The 23,826-nt window shown below is 37.1% G+C and overlaps 2 protein-coding genes across 2 annotated transcripts in view; both read right to left on the reverse strand.

The window, feature by feature from the left end:
- Positions 1-205: 205 nt before the first annotated feature.
- LOC134746959 (uncharacterized) lies at positions 206-2,712 on the reverse strand. The gene is made up of 2 exons (XM_063681531.1): positions 2,482-2,712; positions 206-933 (listed from the first exon to the last, which is right to left on the reverse strand). Exons 1-2 carry the CDS (start codon positions 2,630-2,632, stop codon positions 296-298), a joined length of 789 nt encoding a protein of 262 aa, XP_063537601.1. The 5' UTR covers positions 2,633-2,712; the 3' UTR covers positions 206-295.
- A 2,235-nt stretch (positions 2,713-4,947) lies between these two features.
- The window catches only part of LOC134746478 (protein NDNF-like), a 70,392-nt gene continuing 51,513 nt past the window's right edge, over positions 4,948-23,826 (reverse strand). Inside the window, exons 6-13 of the mRNA XM_063680880.1 lie at positions 22,847-23,055; positions 20,308-20,399; positions 18,687-18,845; positions 11,307-11,412; positions 9,100-9,257; positions 8,364-8,512; positions 7,351-7,449; positions 4,948-6,248 (exon numbers count right to left, since the gene is read on the reverse strand). Of these exons, the coding sequence (XP_063536950.1) occupies positions 6,119-6,248; positions 7,351-7,449; positions 8,364-8,512; positions 9,100-9,257; positions 11,307-11,412; positions 18,687-18,845; positions 20,308-20,399; positions 22,847-23,055 (1,102 nt within the window). The 3' untranslated portion in view covers positions 4,948-6,118. The remainder of the gene's footprint in view (positions 6,249-7,350; positions 7,450-8,363; positions 8,513-9,099; positions 9,258-11,306; positions 11,413-18,686; positions 18,846-20,307; positions 20,400-22,846; positions 23,056-23,826) is intronic.

Consider the following 23,826-nt stretch of genomic DNA (forward strand, 5'->3'; position numbering starts at 1 on the left):
TACATATTTTTGCACCTGGCTTTTGGAAAGTAATTTTAGTAATATACTAAACAAAAATACTTAAATTGATGAAGAACTACCCAAAATAATACCTAATAAAAAGCTAATCAATACTTGTTTTTTCATCAAACACGGGTTTATGATTTGTTTGGAAAGCTTTTTTGTCACCAGCTAAATATAGGTAGAAACAATGAAACAATGTACATAAGATAAGCATGTGTCAATTTAATAAATGGCTATTCTGATTCTGATTCTGAAATATAGGTAGATCAAACTTTTCTCACTTTACACAAACTTATTTATTACCTTTAGGGGTATACGGTCCAGCGGTCGTTTCCATCAATTCTCCTATCAACAAATTCTGCATTTCATTCCTAATTATCAACTTCCTTAATGGATCTAAGCTTCGCAAATATGGTACTAAGGATAACGCAAAATGCAAGTCATCGTCTATTTCTCTACTTGATCTTGCAGCTTGTGATCCTTCACTTGGCAACTGCCTCTTGTAATATGACCTTACTTCCCTTTGGCATAATCTTTTCCTTGGAACTTCATTTGTTTCTGTCGTCACTAAAGGATCAGACGTGTCTTCTTGAACTTCTAAGGCTTCTAAAGGATCTAAGAAGCGATCCCCTTCAATGTCTCTCTCAATATCTTCATCTATATCAGGTTCTCTTTTGATATTGACGCTGATATCAGCTTCTTGTTCTCTTTTATAATCATTAACATATCCGTCCTGGCTGTCTTCAAGTTTGATATCATCGCAAGGATTCCAATAAACATTATCTTTGAGGAATGTAAGTAATTCATAGTAACCCCATTTCCCGTTGTATTTTTCTATTGCTGGGCTTCCGTCTTCCCCTACCGCATTCTTTTTTACTTCTCTTGAGAATTGGTCTCGTAGATTTCGCCATTTCATCTTTATTTGGTCCTCTGAAACAATAAGAAATGGTTATTATAACTGTTATAAGTTAAAAAAAATGTTCTAATTAAGTAAAATTAGTTTATGTAGTCGCGCGTGGTCGCATTAATTGGATGGCGTCACACCTTTGGCCTATACTCGGCTAGATGGCGCTGACGACACCGTTTGATATTTAACAATTTTAACACATATCAGTGAAAGAACACGAATCAGTCATATGGCGTTCTAAAAAAATGAAAATAAAAACATTTATTTTTAGATATTTTTATCAATTTAAATTTTTAGTTTTAATCGTGTGTCGATAAATGACAGTAAAACTGTGACTACATTTACTATGACAATAACCCTCTATACCATCTATTCTCTATGGTTAAATTAATAAGTTGCATAAATGGCTGAAGAAAATAATACAGTGCACAGTAGGCGCTCGGTAATCCGGCACCCGATTTTTTCTCCTTTGCCGGATTTTTGGAACTGCCGGATTAGTGGATTTGTAGATATAGGAAATAAAACCACGGATAAAAACATGGCACTACCTAACAATAGTTACAAAAGCAACCGCTCAAAATTAATTTGTTTTCATATGTTTGTTGGTAGAACTGACTTTTAAATGATGATTTTGAATTATCAATACTTAATAACATTCTTTTGAATCGATTTGTTTTGTGTTTGTATGATATTTTACAGTTAGTATTTTCCTTGTGTTGGTGTGGTGAAAAATCATGTGTTTCACCAGGTAGCAAAATTTGTTTAACCCTCGTACCTCGAAGCCCTCGCAGCGCTCAATATTCTATTTTTCGATTCAATTTTGGAATCTTTCGCTGGCTCGGGTATCAATATCAGCACGAGAAGTTAAACAACAATTTTGCCCCACTGTAAAACAAACTATTTAACATTTGTTTTTATTACGTAAAGTGTCGACACTTTGTTTAGGAGACTATAACAGTATGGATAGGCGAGTGTGTCTATGAATACAAATCAAGTTTCTTCTATAGTGAGAACGTTTCCTATCTCGAAAGTAAAATTTGTAAATGTAAACACAGCCTTGATATCAATAATAGACATTCTATATCATTAAAATATTTTTGGCGTAAGAAAATAGGCTGAATTAAGACAAAATCAAAACAAAAACACGACTTCGGCGAAGCAAAACAAACATCAATGCGCCTACTTAAATAAATTAGCAATACGTCCGAAGTCCGAATCAAGGAATGCTTCATCACACTTTGCGTTGGCGCTATCAAACCGCTGATACGTTGATTCATTTCATTTCTTCAAATGATAATTATTATAATAACTCGTTACACATGGCAATTACTCCACCGACAAGAACAAAGCTCTTACGTTATGATACTAATGATGATGATGACATTGATGACACGCATCAAAATTAACCGTCAGCATACTACATTTCTATAAACTAACAAACAATACGTTTACAGAATAGTAAACGTAAAAACAAACGATGTTAACATGACTTACGAAGACACTTGAAATTCAACCTTACCGCATTGCACTTAAGATTACAGTTAATACAATGTAAATATAAGCGTACTTACTGTTTTTGCCAATAGCTGCAGACACTTCCTCCCAAACTCTGTCGATCACTGCTCGATTTTTGTGCAACTCATGCTTTTTATCCCACAGGATTGGCCGATTTTTGACTTCCAGAATAAGCGAATCGACGACACTTTTTGCTTCCATCGTCATGACTGATACGAGCGACAGGCGAGGCGCGACTAGCGACGCGACGTTGCGGCGGCAACGAGTCGCGACTGCGACGTTGCCGTGTTGTGCTACAAGGTCGGTCGATAAGTCGTGTTGTTATGTCGGGTGACGTCGGATCGCGCGTCGCGCTTTCTTTTAAGGTTGCGTGTAGCAAAAAAGTGCTAAGCAGGTGATGTGTTCGAAATAATCGAAACGGAACTTTATAGTTCATTGAGTTGAACGTGTGCAAGGTGTATTCGGGTCGGGTTATTCCGAAAAATTAGCTTTAGTATAATGGAATTATGGGTGATTTTCGGAATTAGTCGACATTTTGATGTAGTCGGAATTACCCGAATAGACTTTAGATCATTTTGACTAACTCAACCGCCTAGCTACGTCCACTTGTAAATATACTTATTAATTGACCGAACGTTAGAGAAGGTCTCCGTTTGCGCCAGTACTAGAGGGCGCTTAAGACCATTGTGAGCTCGCTGTGATAATGACTCGACAAAGTAAATACCTATTTATTTTTAATTTTTTTTAGCTTATTGCCAGGTCTATAATAGCTCACAGATAGTATAGTAAGTATTAGGTTTGACAATTAATCAATTGATGGGCACCTATCACCTAACATATAAGAGTGGTGGCGACGTCATGTCTGATGAATGATGTCTCGCACGGTGATGCAATAAACCGTTACTTTCATATTGTTATTGTTAACGTGACATGACTAGGTACTATGCCATTTTCGCGTGACAGTTGTTTGGAAACTAAAACTTGACACTAACAACTAGGGAACAAATCAATTTTTTATTATTTGTTTTTTAAGTGTATAAATTATAAACTGAAATAGATATCATACACTAAAGAAAAAGTGACCAAGTGGCCGAGGCGGGATCAAATCGAACCCGCGTCTTCACCTTACGCGGCTAACGTCCTGACCACCCGGCCGGTTTCGTGGCCGTTTTATAGGGTTTGATTCGATCCCGCTTCGGCCACCGGTGGACTTGGTCACTTTTTCTTTAGTGTATAATATCTATTTCAGTCGACATTAACACTTCGATTTTACAAATACATGATAAACTACTAAGTTGAAAAGAAATTTGTTAACTTCTTTTCAACTCTGCCAAATGTTGTCTGTACTGTACTTTCAGCCAGCTCAGCTCATACGTATCTGAGGAATTCTTGGAAACGGTTCTTGGATACGTATCCGGATCCCGGCGTTTCCGTGCAAACCGTGTTCTTAGCACGTGGCTTAAGAACACGGGTATTCGTTTCGGCGTGTAACACGGATACCGGGAGCCCTACTATATAGCTACTGCGGGTCGAACACTCGGCGGATAGTCGGATTGTCCGGAACCGGATGGTGTCATTTGCTCCAGGTGTCTCCAGAATAGATCTCAGGCCTCGGAGACGCGTTCTTTTAGCTGTGCCGGCTGCGTGAACTGTTTTGCGAATGAACTCGCCACTGCCTCGCGCTCTCTCTTTAGTTAATGCTCTCTTGGCGTCAGAGGGCCTACCGCGAAACACGTTCGGTTGCCTCTCTGTTGCACTTGTAAATTTGTACGTAAGTGTGACAGGAGGCAACACGTTGAACTTCGCGGTAGGCCCTCAGGACCGGAATGCGATCTGATTGCATGGCGATGGGTGGCTGTGAGAAACGAATGCTTGAGGTTCTGTGAGGTGATGGATGCTAGGCCCTCGTGTCACGTAACGTTTGTTATTCGTGTGTGAAATGTAATGTAAGTACCTAATTGTTTTATGTTATTATGTGTAGTGTTAGTTTTATGACGTATTGATTTGCTGTAATGTCATGTAAACGTATTTATAAAAATAAAAATAAATTAAATAACAAAAAATTCCAAATCACATTAGTACAATCATCATTTAACGCGCAAAATATAACCACGAGGTGTTCTACTGACACTTCTGACGCGAATCAATGAATTAACCTTTTAACCTGAAATGACATTGGAGACATTTTACATCGCCAAATTTTATTAGTATTAGTATAACCCTAACATTGGAGACCTTTTACATCTCTACATTTTTACGTGATATTCATTATATAGAGCCATTTCAGTGAAGCCAAAATTATAGAAGAAAAGAAAAGGTAAATAAGAGAAAGATAATCATGTATTATTAATATCGGATATATTTTAAATGGTCTTTTACAATCTATTTACAAAAAAAATAGGAACTTATTTAGATTCTATTATCTAAATTAAATTACCTACAGAAATAAATGCCACAGTTTTTCTTAAAATGTATGGGTTGTAGTTCTATTATGGTTTTGATCTATACAATAATAAATATAGAGACGAAATTATTTACAATACCTAATAATTAATCACAAAATACTTACATCAAAATGTATGTTCTTACATGCTTTATAAAAATCATATAATCATATTATACATAAACATAACATAGGTATATGGTTTGATCTTTAAGGTAGGAAAATTAATTAAATTTTAAAGAATAAAAAATCGGTTTGTACTTCATTAATAAACGGATGTTCAGTAACAGCCAAATAAAATAAAAAAACTTCTTATCAAAGTCAAAGCCTCGTTTGTTTCTAACAGAGCAAGAAATATAATAAGCAATTTTTTTGAACCTTTAATATGTTCTCACTACTTAACAGAGGTGAAAAATTATATGTGTCACACGAGAGCAAAGTTATTTTACATTTCGTTGTTTTGCGTTCCTCATTACGCTCAAGATTCTAACTTAGAATCTTTCGCTTTCTCGGGACTCAAAATCAACTCTCGCAAGAAAAACCACTTTCCTCTCTTGTTGCACAAATAACTATAACACATACAACGCCAGCGCGTGCTATGAGCTACGAGCGTAGCTGATAACATAGGAAGAACCGTATGTAGCGAAAAGCGACTGCGGACCGAGCGCCCGCCTGGCGGGTTTGTGGCAGCGTTAACTTAAAATTTTTGTATCTTCTACGATACATTTAAACTTTTGAACGTCAAGAACGCCTAAGTCGTAACTAGTTGCCCTGGTAGGCTCTAGTCTGAGACCAAAGAGTATTGTAATTTAAAGGAGACTCTATGACATGAACCATAGAGGTATAATAATGTAGAGATGAAATGGGGGAGGGGCAGCAAATAACCCGACCAAATTACGTAGGTTGTTTCTGGTATGTTGTCAGGAATGATAAAATGTGTTTTTAATTTTGTCGCATTGCGTATGTTCTGTCCATCACGGTCGCACGGGTGCACATTTATATAAAATACTAGGTGTATGGTCTAGGTACTTCAGTGTATGGTGGCGCCGCCTATTTACTATTTTTTACGGTCACTTTTTGATACATGAAGATTAATTTCCTTACCTCTACCTTCCATACTTCATACTTTCAAATAACGGTTTTCTTGGTCTTAGCCACACTTGGCGTTTTTATTTATGACGAAACGCGTTCAAAAACTGAGTGGGTTTGTAAATTAAGTTCAATTTCAAGTTTATATACTGCGTAATTTATTATTCGCAAGCGAAGTCGATGTATAAAGTTTTGTATGGCACAGATATTCCTTTGCTTGACGCTGACACTTGTATGGCGTATTTTCTTCCAGTTTTCAGTCCGGTCACTTTCTGCTTTATCACTCGCGATCTGAAATAAAGCATGATAAGATCATTATGTTTAGTCTGTTTTTTCCAAATATATTTCCGTGTTTAAGGCCACCTTACCCCGCCCGCTTAGACTTTAATGGCTCCTCTACACGATGGCTCAGCGCTCAACCAGCGAGATGGCCATGCGATGGTTATGCCTCCTCTACACGATGGCCCAGCGCTCGACCAGCGAGATGGCCATGCGATGGTTATGCCTCCTCTACACGCTGGCCCAGCGCTGGACCAGCGAGATGGCCATGCGATGGTTATGCCTCCTCTACACGATGGCCCAGCGCTCGACCAGCGAGATGGCCATGCGATGGTTATGCCTCCTCTACACGCTGGCCCAGCGCTGGACCAGGGAGATGGCCATGCGATGGTTATGCCTCCTCTACACGCTGGCCCAGCGCTGGACCAGCGAGATGGCCATGCGATGGTTGAGAGCACGCACTATGGAATGGGCCACTTGTAGATGCGTACGCACCATCGCTGGCCCACTACCTTTGATGTGCGGATGAAAAATTGACACCGTGGCCATCCCATCGCCATCCCGCCGCGCCATAAGCCATCCCATACCACTACCCTCTCTACACGCTGGCCCATCTTAGTGGGCCAGTATGATGGCCGATCGTGTAGAGGAGCCATAAAAATATAATATTAATAATTGTATGATATGAATATTGTACAATAATTTATTTATTTTAATACATTTATTAGTGATCTCATGTTATGTGTAATTAGAAGAATTGTTTTATTGACCTGATATTTTTTTTTGATAAATTGTACCATTTTCAACCAAAAGGGTACTTATTGTCGGTTGTCAATAAGGCGCTCGGCTATTTCCATATAGCTTCAATTCGAAATCAACCTTATCGACGAGCGACAATGTGGTACCTTTTGGTTGAAATCGTCACTTATTAATAATTTGCTACATACAATAAAATAAATATAATAATATGTAAGTTTGCCTTTGTACATTGTATATATTTAGTTTCTATTGTGTTTTTAATCTGTCTTATGTACAGTAAAGTGTTAACATACATACATACACGACACTTATTTCGGTTTATGCCAAGCGAATATTCGCCGTAAAAAAAACTTACGGCGGCCGTTGCACGCGGTTGATACAAGTTTTCGAAGCTCGCTTTGATGCGCAAGAGTACAGGTCTCCAATGCTTGTCTCTCGAGCAACTATGCAGTACCTGTAAACAGTGTATATTTTGAATCTTCTCAAATAATCTTTACGCCAGTCCCTAATCTGTTAAGCAAAAGCCCTTGTTTTTTTGCGAGCGCGTGGCCATTGTGTTTGAGCGCGTGGCCATTGTGCCTGAGCGCGTGCCACGCCGAACTATAAACAGATACTTGAGTTTATATTTCCTGACGGCTGATGCAATATTATTACACTAGCTTCTGCGCGCGACTGTCTGCGCAGAATAAGTTTTTCCAAATACTACTTCGCCTCCCTTTTTACCCCCTTGAGGATTAATTTACAGGATCAAACTATCCTATGTTAATCCACGGAACTCAAACTATGTCCGTACTAGATTTCATCTAAATCGTTCAGTGATTATGATTAAAGCGTGAAAAGGTAACAGGCACTTACTTTGGCATTTTTAATAATATAAAATAAACTTCGTCTGAGTGTAATGACGATGATGACGATTAATAAAAACTCTATGTCCTACCCCAAGCCTCATACTATCACCATGCCAAATTTAGATGAAACTAAATCAATAGGGGATATTACTGCAATGTTCTGCCACCAGAGTGCAGGACTAGCCTTTTTAGTAAACCATAGAGTAACTTATAAATACTGTGCCCTTAACAGGTTTTGACAAGTTTTCAGAGATAATAAAATATGACATTGATGCATCAAGGCGGTTTGTTTACAGAGGACCTACCGGGAAGCGCGAATCCGAAAATTCGCTATCTGCCTCTTTATCGCTCGAATATGCAAGAGTGACAGAGATAGCGAAATTTCTATTGTTTCGCGATAGACCCTCAGACTGTGGTAGTGGCGCCCTGGCGCCCCCTACGCGGAGTTTCGCGTAATATTCCCTATTCAGGGGTTTCAGCGTGAAGAGGTAACTTGTTTCGGACATGTGTTTATAAATACCTGATGACGCCATTGGCGTAGTGCGTTGCTGGCAAGAAGGCGATATCGATGGATGAGCAGGTGCGCTTCGGCCTCAGCTCTCGCACTGTCGCACTTTCGTCCGGCAATTCCGGCTCAATGATGCCCCACCGGGATGTTGATGCTGTCAGCTACAAGAAATACAAAATAGATAATTTAAACATTTTAACTGCTCACATTTTTGTTGAGTTGGCTTTCTTTAGCGAGGGACTTTACAGTTATAATGTGTAATAATGGTATCCTAAACTTTACCAGATGAGTAATGATTAATAACACCATGTGTCAGCAAAAGCAAACATAAATAAACACAAAAAATATATTATGATTATGATTGGAAAACTATGTTACGTACTACGCCGTTGGTCAGTGTGGACGTTCCTTTAGCGAGTGACGTAGTGAGTGCTGCGTGCAACCCATCATTTAACAATAATGCGGAAAACGAGGGTAGTTTTTCATCTCCCCTGCCGCCGCCGTCGCCCGCACCGAGTAATCGGTCGCGGAGAGCAGCAGCCCGCAGTCTGCGTCGGGCCACCAACGCGAGCGCTCTTTGAAAATGCTCCTCATTATGGAGCGAAACAATCATGTCGAGCAATCATCGACTTTATAAACGTGAGTTACCCGGTTTAATATATTTAATATGATTATGATTGATTAATTTTTATCATAGAGAGGAAGAAAGCGAGAGGTAGAGAGATATTAAGAGAGAGAAAGAGTTTACCTCAACCCCAACAGCCTCTTGGTCCCAGCGGCTAGGAAGTACCCTGACTACATATCGCATATTAGCCTCTTCCGAACTTGATTCGAACTGTACGGAACCTTCATCGCTGGTCTCCTGAATCGAAGTTGACGCGTCCGCGGAGAACTTGAGGTAACGATCTGTAAAAAAAATACAGTTGGGTCAAACACATTCTAAGGGGCCCACTGACTATCAGTCCGCCGAACGATATCGGCCTGTCAGTTGTTCGGAACTGTCAAATTGATGTTTTAACCTTCTAACTGACAGGCCGATACCGTCCGGCGGACTGATAGTCAGTGGGCCCCTTTAGAAAAAGCTTACTTCTGTAGACAATTGGTACAATACAAGTTGACGACCTTAGTATAGTCAGCTGCAGAGAAAAGGTACCCCCCCTGCATACAAATTTCTATGCAGGGGGATCCTTTTCTCTGTACATACATATTATATATCCCGATTCACACCTCGGATTACTTATTCTGTGGTATCATCAATATCATCATACAGAACGGACACGCTACCCCGACTGGAATTACCTCACCCTGCGGAACTATACTAGTTAAACTGACATTTGTCACGGATAAAGCTTTGCACGGCCAAAACGTTGTTGGACGTATGCCAAATCCTAGTTAGATACGTGTTCGAATTTAATATCGAGCAATAAGTTACTATGGTTGAACTCTGTGGCAACGAAGTGGCAAAGATAACTCATTGTCTTATCAGCGTACGTGTGCTTACTCTGGGCACGATCACAAATTTAATATGTATTTGTTATTAAGGCTTACTATAGAGGCTAGACTAGAGGAACTTAGCATGTAATTATATTCAAATACAATTATATTGTTCATGAATAAATAAATACAAATACAATACAATATATGAAGGGTACACGGAAAGAACATGTCTAGTCACTTTTTTTGGAAAATGAGATTTTAGTCTCAAAGTGTAGAGCCCTTAATGAACTATTTGTTACAACTTCTGTTACCGCTGCAATTATAAATATAACTCGTTTTGTCTCACTTTAAAAACACCTATACACGAAAATAATATGGTTAATTACCCACATCGTTCCTTTCAAACCGCGATAACTTAAAATGTTGTCAAAGTGACTAGACATGTTCTTTCCGTGTATCCTTCATATTAGGCATTAGGCAGTAAATGCATAAATATACATTAATAAACTTGAATAATAAACATCTCTTTAGTATTCGTGCCCCGACACACGTGTGCTTATGAGAGTGGTCATTTATCAGCCTTTTACAAAATGTCATTAAAATTTGAAACTACAATCATTTACTTAACTAAAATATAAGGTACTATCTTCCAAAAATTCTCCTTTAGCTTTTGATACACAAACGCAAATATTCGTTAAAATTATTAAGTAAAAATGCTAGTAAAAATGAATTTTAACGTATTTTTGGGCCAACCTGTAAGTATCTCTGTAACTGAAAATCAGAATATACCTAACTTAATCTCATTATTATTACTAGATAATATATATAGAATATCTAGACATGCTAGACTTGCGTTTGATTGAAGCGGGTTTGGCTATCTGGCCAGATAGAATTAGAAATGTCCGTCTAATTCTACAAAGTGAACCAGGCTAAGCCACGAGACCCTATGATTGCAGTATATACGGGCAAAAAAAGTTAGTCCAAATCCTTTATATACGTTGTGATTGAATGTACTGTCACATATATATCATATATCTAAGCAAGCGCACATGCGAAGATCCACTTTGGATCGCTAAAGATACCGTTCTGCCTGCCTCTTAGCACGCAACGAATTTTCAATTAATTTGCTTATATTATCTCAAAATTCCCAGTACCTATTTCATCTCAGTACGTAGCGAATTCGTTGCGTATTCGCGGCGAGATCGTTACGCGCTCGCGCCGAAATCACGGCCCGCCACACTTTAAAACTATGGAAACTAGTGTAAATATCATTCGATAGCGTGACGTATGGGTCTCATTTTGTATGGGATTTTGAGTTTCCAAAACTTCCCGCTTGGCGCGCTGTTTAAAATCCCAGACAAAATGAGACTTACAGTAGCAAACGCGTACGTGCGTCATGCTATCGAATGATAATTAAACTAGGGATTCTGTATTCTTTTCGATTTAACAGCTGCAGGGAGGAGAGCCCACTGTTTCTTCGAGGATATTCTCATTAATAACTGAATTATAGGAACTAACCTATATTCCTCACGATGTATAACTGCTTGCCCCTCACTAGAACCTCTACATCCACTGTACCGCCGCACGTTGCCACGGAGAGCCATAGAGGAGAGCCCACAGATGCCTGTGAAATAAAATTAATTAAATAATTATTAAAAGTTAAGAGAAATAAGTACAGAACCACTTGCTTATGACGCAAGTCTCTTAAAAGTCAAAGAAGTAAAAAAATGCTTCTTCACATAATGATATACTCGTATTATATATATTTTAACTCGTTTTTTACATTTATGTTCACTTAATCAAAAAACCTTTTTAAAAACCTTAGTTGAAATCAACTATTGAGTGATGATTGTACGGCGATATTATTTTACATGTATGGAGTTATTCTAGTTACATGTATGGAGTAAACAGTTAAACACCCTTCTAAACTAAAAACTACACAATATGTTTCAAATTTCATTGAAATATAGCCTATAGTTATCGAGTAAAATGGCTGTGACATACGGATAGACGACGGAAAACTAAATTTTTGTACGTTGAATTATTTTAAAATCTTAAGAGCCAACAGGAGTGGTCATTTCTCCATACAAACGTACTCGACTGTTTCCTCCCTGGTTTTTGAAGCTGGGGGAATGATTTTTTCAACACAGATTAATATTGTCAATATCTGTGTCGGTGTGTTTTGCTTTTTTTGATATTTTTGTTTTTTAAGGCGCTAGAGCCCTTCAAACATGGCCAAAAATGGCCTCACTGACTATGCCGCAATGAGAGGCGTGGTATTCAAAACGGGTATCAATTAGCCAAAAAATCAAAACAGTCCGACACAGACAATTTCATAATCATTTAGATTTCCAAATTTGGTTACGATTGCTTAAGTTTTGGAGGAGGAAACAGTCGAGTACGAAACCTCGATTTTTGAGATTTTTACGCAGGATTTTTTGCCTAAGCTGCAGTTGTCCTTATCGCACTAATTTTAGGGGCGGGGTCAAGTTTCTAAATACGTACACGGACAGAAAAGTGATGGGCAATAGTCGACATTGAAAGTCGATAATCTAGTGATGTGATAAGTTATCGATAAACCATAACAAAGTCGCGATTTGCCTCTTAGTAGGCGAAGTAAGTAAAGTGAGTATGCACTTTGGCCTCAGGGGATATCGTTTAACACTATTTATTATTCCTTGGTTCATACAAAGCTGAGCTGACGCACTAGCCACGAGATTAAGTCCTGGCTACCCCCCAAAAAGGGAGGGGAAAAGTCGGCTTCTGCGGTCCAGTTTGCCTCTATTTCTACCTATCTCTTGATATGAGATCAAATTTGGTATAAATTTTGTGTAAATTAGGGACGAATAATTTATTTTAGAAATAATAGTTTCACATTTTCATACACAAATCTGAATATACGAACGAAAAATTAAAACTATATATAATTTTTGGTCACAGATTTGCTCTTTAGAAGCAAATTGTGGTGATTTGCACTAAAAATTAATTACACAATTTAGTTTATTCATTCTTTATTTAGAAAAGTATCAGTTCTAAGTACGTATTATTATATTGCTTTATATTTTACAATTTTCGCTATTATTCAAAAATTTATTTTAAACAAAGTATTAATTTTATTAAAACTTTTGTGACGTGATCTCATGAAAGGGGCTCCACGAGGCGAAATACTTTTTACGACAATTATTTTCTTTTTTTTTTAATTTACAACAAAGACGAAAGTTCGAAAAAAATGTGGTTACTTAATAATTGCCTAACTTGTTGAAAAAATTACTTTACATAATATCAATTTATAACCGTAGTATATTCCATGATATGTTTTAAATACACCATATTATTTCCTAATTTTTAAAAGAATATTTAATACCTTTAAAATAATATCTGTCTGTCTGTCTGTCAATCTGCCTGTCCGTCTGTCACCAGGCTCTTGAACCGTGATAGCTAAAAAGTTGCAATATTTACGGATGATGTATTTCTGTTGCCGCTATAACAACAAATACTAAAAACAGAATAAAATATTTTTTTAAGTGGGGCTCCCAAACAACAAACGGGATTTTTTGCCGTTTTTTGCGTAATGGTACGGAACCGACTCGCACTTGGCCGTTTTTTGTTAATAGCTTTGAACTTTTTTTATGTGGGAATAAACGCTTCGAATACATTTTTCTAGACATCATTCTGAATCCAATGAGGTATCATACGTATTACTAAGAGGTCAAAACAAAATTTTTGACCCGCAGTTTCTAAAAAAAATCCCTTAGGAGGGGTATGCTGAAACATTTTTTTTGTATGAAAAAAAAAAATTTTTTTTCTAAAAACCTATCGTGTGTGGTATCATACGAAAGGGCTTTTTGAGGCGATTCTAAAATTATACCACATCATTACATTTTAGCCATTTTTTTGTAAATTAAAACAAATAGAATTTTCAAAACACACCTAGTTTGGGGTTAAGTTAAAGGGTTAAGTAGAACTGTGTCACTTTGTATTGAAAAAAACTAAATACATTTTTTATTGCTTTTTTGGGGTTACATATGAGGATATCACGTATCATTTGTACAAAAAAAATCAGCCATATCGTATCTGGAGGAGCCCAAACTTGGTATGTTTTGAAAATTCTTTTTCTTTCAATTTAAGAAAAAACCGGCCAAGTGCGAATCGGAATCGGGCGCCGAGGGTTCCGTACATTACACAATTTAAACAATGTATTTTTATGTGAAACGTGAGTGAAAGGTAAATTGCGGTTTACGATTTATAACGTATTTAAAAAAAACTACTAACTAGATCTCGTTCAAACCAGTTCTCGGTAAAAGTTGGCAAGGTAATGTACATCATATATTTTTTCAGTTTTATCATTCTCTTATTTTAGAAGTTAGAGGGGGGGTTACACATTTTACCACTTTGGAAGTGTCTCTCGGTCTCGCGCAAACTATTCAGTTTAGAAAAAAAATATATGAGAAACCTCAATATCATTTTTGAAGACCTATCCATAGATACCACACACGTATGGGTTTGATGAAAAAAAAAATTTTTGGGTTTCAGTTCTAAGTATGGGGAACCCCTAAAATTTTTTTTTTCCTATTTTTGAGTGAAAATCTTAATGCGGTTCACAGAATACATCTACTTACCAAGTTTCAACAGTTCTTATAGTTTCGGAAAGAAGTGGCAGTGACATACGGACGGACGACAGACAGACAGACATGACGAATCCATAAGGGTTCCGTTTTTTGCCATTTGGCTACGGAACCCTAAAAATGGCTAAAATGCAATGATGTGGTATATTTTCAGAATCGCTTCAAAAAGCCCTTTCGTATGATAGATGAGAAGTATAAAAAAAAAGTTTTTTTTTATACAAAAAAAGGTTTCAGCACTCCCCTCCTAAGGGAATTTTTTTTAGGAACTGCGGGTCAAAATTTTTGTTTTGACTAGTATATACGTGTACCAAACGGCTAACCTGTACATCGATTTGCGGTTTTTTTATGCGAACAGCTTACACTATTTTTTTCACCACCTTGAACCTTTTGTAGACTAGACTATTGTCCCAAAATATTGGGCGACGACCGGTCGTCTGGCCTAGGAGGTAGTGACCCTGCCTGTGAAGCCGATGGTCCTGGGTTCGATGATATGATATGATGAGCACAGATATTTGTTCCTGAGTCATGGGTGTTTTCTATTTGTATTTAAGTATTTATATATTATGTATATCGTTGTCTGAGTACCCATAACACAAGCCTCCTTGGGCTTACCGTGGGACTTAGTCAATCTGTGTAAGAATGTCCTATAATATTGATTTAATATTTATTATTATTTATTTATTTATTGGGTTTCATATTTATTCCGATCAGAATTAGGAGCTCTTCAATTTATACCTATTTTTATCAAAATCTGACACATAAATAAAAAAACGGACCATCAATAAAACTGTATAATTACATCAAAGTAAGAAATATCACATGTCACATGTTTCTTTATTATGATAATTTTATCTAACCTGAGGCTTTCTTTTTTTCTATTCAACGGAGCCGGAGAGCGGCAAATTTGTTTTTCAAGACGCTTGCTCGAAAAGATCTTATTTCATGCAGGTGTACTGAAGGGAAAAGGCCTATATTGTTCCCGCGGGAGTTAAAGCTTTCTTTTTTAATTAGGTATGTCACTAATTCATACGAACCAAGTAAGTTATAAGTAAAATACTTTGTTTAAAATCAAGGTATAAGGGAGTTTTACTTTTAAAATACTCACGACTATAATTTAATATTTTTGTTTATCATATTTAAAAATATTTAATTAGATTAATTTAACAGCCGTTATCTTGTATGTTTTTATACAACAATGTTTTCTTGTATGTCCATGTTATGTTATGTTTTTTTACTATTCTGTAACTCGAAATGTTAATTAGATTGCAGGTTGTAGAAGGATATTGAATTTAGTTACTAAAAACGCGAGCGGCGTGAGGCCGGCGAGGAGCGCAAATAACGTGCGCGTCGGTGTGCGTGCACCACACACACTGGGATAGTCCCTCGGTACGCGGTACCGCCCCCGTCAGCGCGACGACGATATTCTCTTTCAAATCTCAAAATTGAGTTTGGTCTCGGCTCCTGTTGGCTCTTAAAAAATATTGTGACGTTTAGACGTCTCATACAGAGTAACGGATGACCTTGTCCGGGCCGGAGCGTCCGGCGCTTACTTTTCTATGACATGACAGGTGATCACGTGATGCTTTCCATAGAAAACGAAGCGCCGGAAGCTCTGGCCCGGACACGGCCCGGTCTAACGTGAGTCTTCCTTAACTGATTTGATCCAATTTTTCATTTTTCATAACTACGAGTATATTATTATTTTAAGAAGCTGCAGTATAAGCAGCACTATTATTATCTGTTAAAACTACAGCTACATTATTTTACACTAGATATTTTATCGTCTTTGTCTATCACTATTAAAGAAACTAGTAAGTATTAAAAAGCGCTTACGCAGCAAGTCTTTATAACTTTAATAATAGCTAGGCATCTAAAAAGTTGGAGCATAAGTTAAGGCCGTTCCATCGGTTTGCCACTGTCTCTGTCACATTTCGCAAGAAAGAACGGGAAAGATCATGCGCGCCAAGTGTCAATTTTGATCGAATTTTGTCGATTTTTATTTATTTTAAAAACGTTACCCTACAATATCGAAATTCGAAAGCTATGAAATTACTATTTAAGTTAAGATTGTTTTTTCTTCTTTTTTTGTTTATAGTATCACATAATAAATAACCGAGTAAAGTTGGATTAAAAGTCCGAGTTCCCATTCCCAAAGTAACCTCTAGTTACTTTGGGAATTAATTGTATCGAGCGAAGTGTCATAATCCGTGTATCGGAAGCTATGATATTAAAGATAATATAGTCAAGAACTACATATATTTTTTCCACGTCTACGAATATCAACGCCTCTTAGAAAAACATGATCATATAAGGAGATTTTTCGCCTTCTGGCTCAGGGAACCGCCTTAAAGCAGCAGCGTCATCGTATTATAACAAGCCTCTGTTAGCATTCTTCTTGATATTTCAATATCCAATCACGAAGTAATAAGACTAATAAGTGATAGTGGGGATAAAAAATAATGAAGATTGATTTTATTAGCTACTTTAGCTTCGTTGGTTTGAATTCGGCACTTTATCTCTGTGATGGGCATGAATATCTGTTTCTGAGTTATGGTTTTCTATTTTTGCGTTTGGAGATGACAGCTGTCATCGTACCCAAGCTATGTAAAAAGTGTTATAGAGAGCAGTATGTGACAGTAGTTACTGTCCGCGCGCGAATTCCGTGCACGGCTGAGGAATGTTAGGAATGTTTGGCGTCACGACAGAGTGATCGCTCCCCCCCCCCCCACTTCCTCGACCTCCGAATGCAAGGAATTGGCGCGCGGACAGTAGCTTACACTGTATTCAGTACACGATTAGACTAAATTGGTTGGATAGGAAAAACTGTATTTTATCGCTGCCGATAAGTTCCGTGCTGCGACAAATTGCCGTCTTGCACCGGTACGACACGTGACAGTGATAAAGCATGACTAATGGTGGTGCTGTAGCGTGGCTAAAAGCTTCAGAGCTACTCTGCTACAAGCAGACTATTAGGTACAGGGGTATAGGTAAAAAAATAAGTGCACTTATCTACTTTTGTTTGTGTGAATTAAGAGTCAGGATCACGGCCCAAAATTACCCAGTATTTTAAACTAAATACCTTATTTAACTGACTGCTGTTGACTGTACGAAAACTAAAAAAATATTTGTATTGATTTATCTGAAATTAATGAACTACTATTTAATTTCCAACATAATGTCAAATATTAATTAAGAGTCCCCGGCAAGCTCGGCCGAATTGCACCTTCCCGTACAAACGCAGTCCCGCTCTCATTTTAAAACTAAGTGTTGGGTTGTAATGAAACTTTGTATATACAATGACATGAGGTATATCTAGGTCTAAAATTAGTTCATATAGCTCAAGTTTATAAAACAAACGAAATAAAGCAAAAACAAGTTCTGTATGAAAAACTTAAATTCACTGTATTTTTTTAACTATGATATCTGAAGCTACATAAACTAATTACAGACATAGATATACCTACCTTATCCTATTGTAAGTACAAAATTTCAGAGCAATCTAGCTAGTCGTTTTAAAATAAGAGCGAAAGTACGTGTGTATGGAGAACCGAGGTTGCCGGAGACCCTTATATTCAAAAATTCCACGTAACATGTGAATATTTCTCGATTTCAAGTCTTTATTCAGATTTACATGAATTTTTTTTTTACAAAAAGGCAAGCATTTGACCGCAATCTCACCTGATAGTAAGTGCCGATGCAGATTTGATTTGATTTGATTTCATATTGACATTATTAAATTGAGCCTCGCTCTGAATCGGTAATCGGTAAATTGGTATCAAAAGGGCGTCAAAAGGTTACCAAGACATAAAAGATCAATTATGTCAAAGAAATATCAGATTTCCGTATTATAATTATCCTCTTGTAATTTGTACGTAACTTTACTACGTACCTGTCTAAGGGCCACTTGCGCCATTCACTAACCCAGGGTTAACCGGTTAAACCTGGAGTCACCATGGTTACCAGTACAATTTGACACTGGGTTATCGGCTTAACCGCTTAATCTCGGGTTAGGGGGATGGTGTAAGTGGCTCTTAGTTTTACGTACCTACCACAAGTAAGTATAGTTTAAATAATAATAACATACCTAGCGCCTAGTACCTTAAGTAAAATTCAAAACGTCCATAATCCCGGTATCCGCTTATCAAAGCCACCATTATCTTGGTATTCAATGTCGAAAAAAAAATTTATAATTCGAACGCCTTATAATAAAAAATAGCAATTTCACTTGTCGTAACAATTGCAAACTATCATCAATCTCGCAGGCGTTGCTAACCTTAAAATAGAAGACACTTTTGCTCCTAATGTCTGCTCTGTAAGGTGTATTTTCCCGTAACCTCCTCGCTGTAGACGTCCTAGGTCGGACGCTGCCCGTAGCGAGCAGGGATCCAGCCCTGCGGTCACGGGCGACGGCAAAAACACTCACGAAGTATGTCTGCAATTGAAAATCTATTATAGGTATTGTTATCAAGTTAAAAAGGGAAATAGTTAATTAAGGCTTAGAATGACGAAATCGATATTGGTTTTTGGCTTGGATTATATAAGAATACAAATAACATTGCTCAAGAATAGTGCAATAAGGGAGGTACGGACAAAAGTTTTAACGAGAACCAATGGGAACCTTGCGCGGACCGCAAAGGGTTTTTATGACTTAAGTTTACAATGTGAATACACACAACATTTTTCATATAATACTTTGAATAAAAGTTAAGCAAAATTAATAATTAAATGCGTTGAAATTGCAGATAATGTCCGGTCATTTTATTTATTGTACAATGGATTAAACAACTGAAACCTGCCGGCCTAATAGCTAAGGATTAGCGATTATCAAATCGCCATCGCTACTACAACAAAACGAAACGAAACGCTCAAAAATGTACTAGAAACTTCGTCTATATAATATATTTCATGTTTATTAAGGTTGTGGGTCACATGGAAAACACAAAACTGTAGATAGTCTTAATTTACATCTTCCGATGTCCGTATACGTGCGGTTAAATAGTAGAAATTAAATGAGGGCGCCACTTTTTACGTAACTGTCACATTTATGACGTAAAACGCTTAAAAATGGCAACAATTTACTATGAAACTTTTTTAGTTCCATTTTATGTCGCACTGTAATTGCTCGTTCCACGCGCCCAAACTAAATTGAGAAAATTGCCTTGAAAATGTTATGTAAATAATAAGAAAGCGTAGGTACAGTCGCCATCAGATACATCGGAGCGGCCAAGGTACTCACGCCTCTATTGTCAAGACGCTAGAGTGCTTGTTCAGATATTTTTGAGAACCTCGTCCGCTCCTATATATCTGATGGCGACTGTAATAGAGATTCGTCTCCTAATGTAAAGTCTACTTAATTATAAAAAGGTTAATTTCTAAAATTATAAAAGGTCATCTAATTTTACTTCAATTCCGTACTCGCGTTGATTTCATATCGCGTAACCTTATGAGCACATTTTTATATTATGGAATATAATGGAAAAAATATGCTTCCGGCTTTCCATTTATCGCTCGCAGACGTATCTGCTTGTTAAAAAATTGGTTTAATATGTACCAAAGAGGATATAATAAGATAGAGCGGTAATACTGTCATAGTAAATTTTCTAACCACAGTAAATTCACTGCCATCTATCGACATACTTTAAAACTAAAAATGAAGATTTATAGAAATACGATAAAATGTATTTAAACATGGATAATTTTTTTTTATTTGCATTAATTATTTTTATATGATTTTGACAGATGTTCTTTCACTGATCCGTCTGAAACCGTCGACGCCATCTATACGAGAGTAGGCCAAAGGTAGTGGCGCCATCTGTTCGAGAATCAAATTTTCTTGATTTTCGAGGCACGTTTTTTCCTTTGATATGTACTTATGTGGCAAATAAAATACGTACTGTACTAGGGTCCAAGTTCTCGATCAAATGATGCGTCCTGTCTCCAACGCAGGCCACCAATGGATCTTCATCCGACACCTTTGTACTGCGACCTGGATACAGAATAATTTATTGGCAAAGGGGCCCCTGACTATCAGACCGCCGGACGATATCGGCCTGTCAGTTGTTCGGAACTCTCAAATTTTTGTTCTAACTGACAGGCCGATATCGTCCGGCGGACTGATAGTCGGTGGGCCCCTTAAGAGGAAAGAATATTAGCTTTGCGATCCTAACGAAACAACGGTTCTTTTTCTAAGAAGAGACACATTTGACGGTATGACAGAAACGTATACAGGTTGGCTAAAAAATAAGTGCATGCAAACTTGCAAAGAAAATTTACCCTCCCATACAAAATCGGCCAGCCAAAATGTATGAAACAGACAAAAAAATTTTCGCGATTTAGGGGTTGGTCCTATAGTAAAAGTTGCTCAGTATAATCCCAAAACCTCCCTGGCAACGGGAATGCACTTATTTTTTAGCCACCGTATATAGAGACAACTCAAACCCTCAAAACTCTCAAGAGCGTTAGATTTGCCTCAGAAATGCTAAAAATTACTCTTCATCTGGAGGATACACGGGAAAAAACCATTAAATTCGCTCTGACACTTGAGCGTCTCGTGCGTCTATAAAATTGCAGTAAAATGCAAGCGTCAAAACCGCGATGATATATTTTACAACCCATTTTATTTCAACTAATGCCCACTACTTCCGGCATCTATATATGCTTTGAATTGCCGTCATAAAATATGAAATGTGTCTGCGTCTTTGCTTTTAATAGCCTTTATTTATATGGTTTCGTTATAATAGGAACCGAAAAATGTCTATTGCTGGACAGAGGCATGAATAAAGGAGCATTACGACGATTTTTGTGGTCGGGGCTTTTTTTTTAAATTAAGGCGTTTCCCTGAGCCAGAAGGTGAAAAGTCTCCTTATATGATCATGTTTTTCTAAGAGGCGTTGATATTCGTAGACGTGGAAAAAATATATGTAGTTGTTGACTATATTATCTTTAACAACATAGCTTCCGATACACGAATTATGACACTTCGCTCGATACAATTAATTCCCAAAGTAACCTCTAACTCGGACTTTTAATCCTACTTTACTCGGTTATTTATTATGTGATACTATAAACAAAAAAAGAAGAAAAAACAATCTTAACATAATAGTAATTTCATAGTTTTAGAATTTCGATATTGTAAGGTAACGTTTTTAAAATAAATAAAAACCGACAAAATTCGATCAAAATTGACACTTGGCGCGTATGTTCTTTCCCGTCCTTTCTTGCGAAATGTGACAAAGACAGCGGCAAACCGATGAAACGGCCTTAAACCACGATAATATGAGATTATGTCATGATCGAGAACTGTAGTTTTTGTGATATATGTCATCAGCACGTTGGATTTGAAGATTTAAAATCGAATGTATAAATTTATTATAATAGTTCTATAGAACAAAAGATGTTAGGTAATCTTATTTATGTTCTATGGAATAACTGAAAATTTAAATTTAATATCACTTACTTCTATGACGTCGCTGTTCTGTGAAAGCTTTTAAAATTCCTTTCATAAATTCTGTAGACGCCCTCGTTTTTGTTGTCCTCTGACCTTAGATCATACTTCTTATATCTATGCCTCTGACCTTTTCTCGTATTCCTTTTGTTGATTGTTTGCAGTCGATTTTTGGTTTAGGTACAGTCGTACTGAGCAGGGGGCCTAGCCAAGATAGCAATCGTGAGACAAAAGCCAAACGAAAAGATGTATCGGGATGACAGATATTACGAAAAGTCACGTGACTATTTTCATACACTACCTACATATGATTGCCACCCTGCACAAAGCGAGCGATAGGTACCTACTTTTCTACTATAAATCGTAAAATAAACAGTATTTTATTACTAAATTTCCGTTAATAATTCCCTTTATAAATTTTGTAGATATCAACTTGGTTCTCTTCTGTCCTATTCCTCCTGTTCAATCTACAATCCGCGATAGGTTTAGTCTTACTGGGTACCTTTCAGATGTCTATTTTTCCTTTATTATTTTGTACAAATACTCTTGAAATTACCTTTATAAATATTGTAGATACCTTTATAAGTATTGTATACTGTACCTACCTGTTCATCAGTCTACAATCTATTTTGTGTTAGTTGTACTAGGCAGCTTTTAGATGTCTAGTTTTCTTGATTATTTTATGATTTTACTTACCAGTCGAAATTGCCCACTGTACCTTATATATATTTTATCTCTGACACCTAGAGACAATTTTAGTACTTGTCTGTTTGTATATTTTTTATTATTATTTATTCATTTGTGTAATTCGACATTTAGAGACTGGATAAATCTCTAACAAAGTATCTAATATTTCATTGATTCCATATTTGTAATTGTTTTTTGGAATTTTTGGTTAATTTTATTGCTTGTAAAAATTGACATGTAAAAGTGGCTGTGGCCTGTGAATAAATGTTTGATGTCGCACAAGAGTGTTTAAGTGTACTTACTGAATTTTCGTCGTCTGTAAACGCTCTTGAAATTTCCTTCATATATATTGTAGACATCTTCAATTCTGTTTTCTTCAGTTCCGTTTCTCTTGTTCATCAATCTACAATCCGTGCTAGGTTTAGAGTCATACTGCGCTGCGCAGAGCGAGGTGTAATTCGTGCGATGTGATGCCACGATGCAGTAGCTCGTGGTTTTGGGGTCTATCGGGCTGAAACAACGGAGCCAGAACGAAAAATAGTAAGTATGAGCAACACTAACAGGGGCGGACGCGTGCGACGGATTTTGTAGGTAAAATCCTACCATGGCACCCGCGTGCGTGCTCCTGCTCTGTGCACCCGCGCTAGCTAGCGGACGCCCTAAGTCACACGAACCCGGAGCCAAAAATGCGCTCCCTTACAATCGAAGTTACGCTTTCATTAAAAAAAACACGCTTAAATCAAGTACATGAACTTGGCTTGAATATTTACGTAACATATAATCTATGTCTGGTACCAGTTTTCGTCGTTAAAAAATGTTATACAGAGAAAATAGCTTTGTGTTACAATTTATTAAATATATTAATAACGGGTCACTCACGTATTTTAAGTCGAAAACGCTCGACATGTTTCACTCCGTACCGAGGAGCGTTATCAGGAGCTTGCGTCGACGGTGACGTTTAATATATTTAATATGTCTGTCTCACGGAAGTTTTGTTATTAAAATTGTGTTACAATTTCTTCAAAATATTCGACTCCTCTAGCTTTGATACACAAATGTTTGTTATAATTATCAACAATATGCCGCAGTAAATAGATTTGTCAACATATTTTTGGGCCAACCTGTAGTAGCTGTCAGATATTTAATATGTCCATAATGAAGAAGACACATTCGATACTTACGCAGTGAATACAATATAATTTGAAACGGAATTCTAGTGTTCGAACGTATAATGCAACTTATCACAGTATATACGAGTAATTTATATAAAGAAGAATCAAAA

The sequence above is a fragment of the Cydia strobilella genome, chromosome 13 (assembly GCF_947568885.1).
Source record: "Cydia strobilella chromosome 13, ilCydStro3.1, whole genome shotgun sequence".
NCBI classification, from domain to species: domain Eukaryota; kingdom Metazoa; phylum Arthropoda; class Insecta; order Lepidoptera; family Tortricidae; genus Cydia; species Cydia strobilella.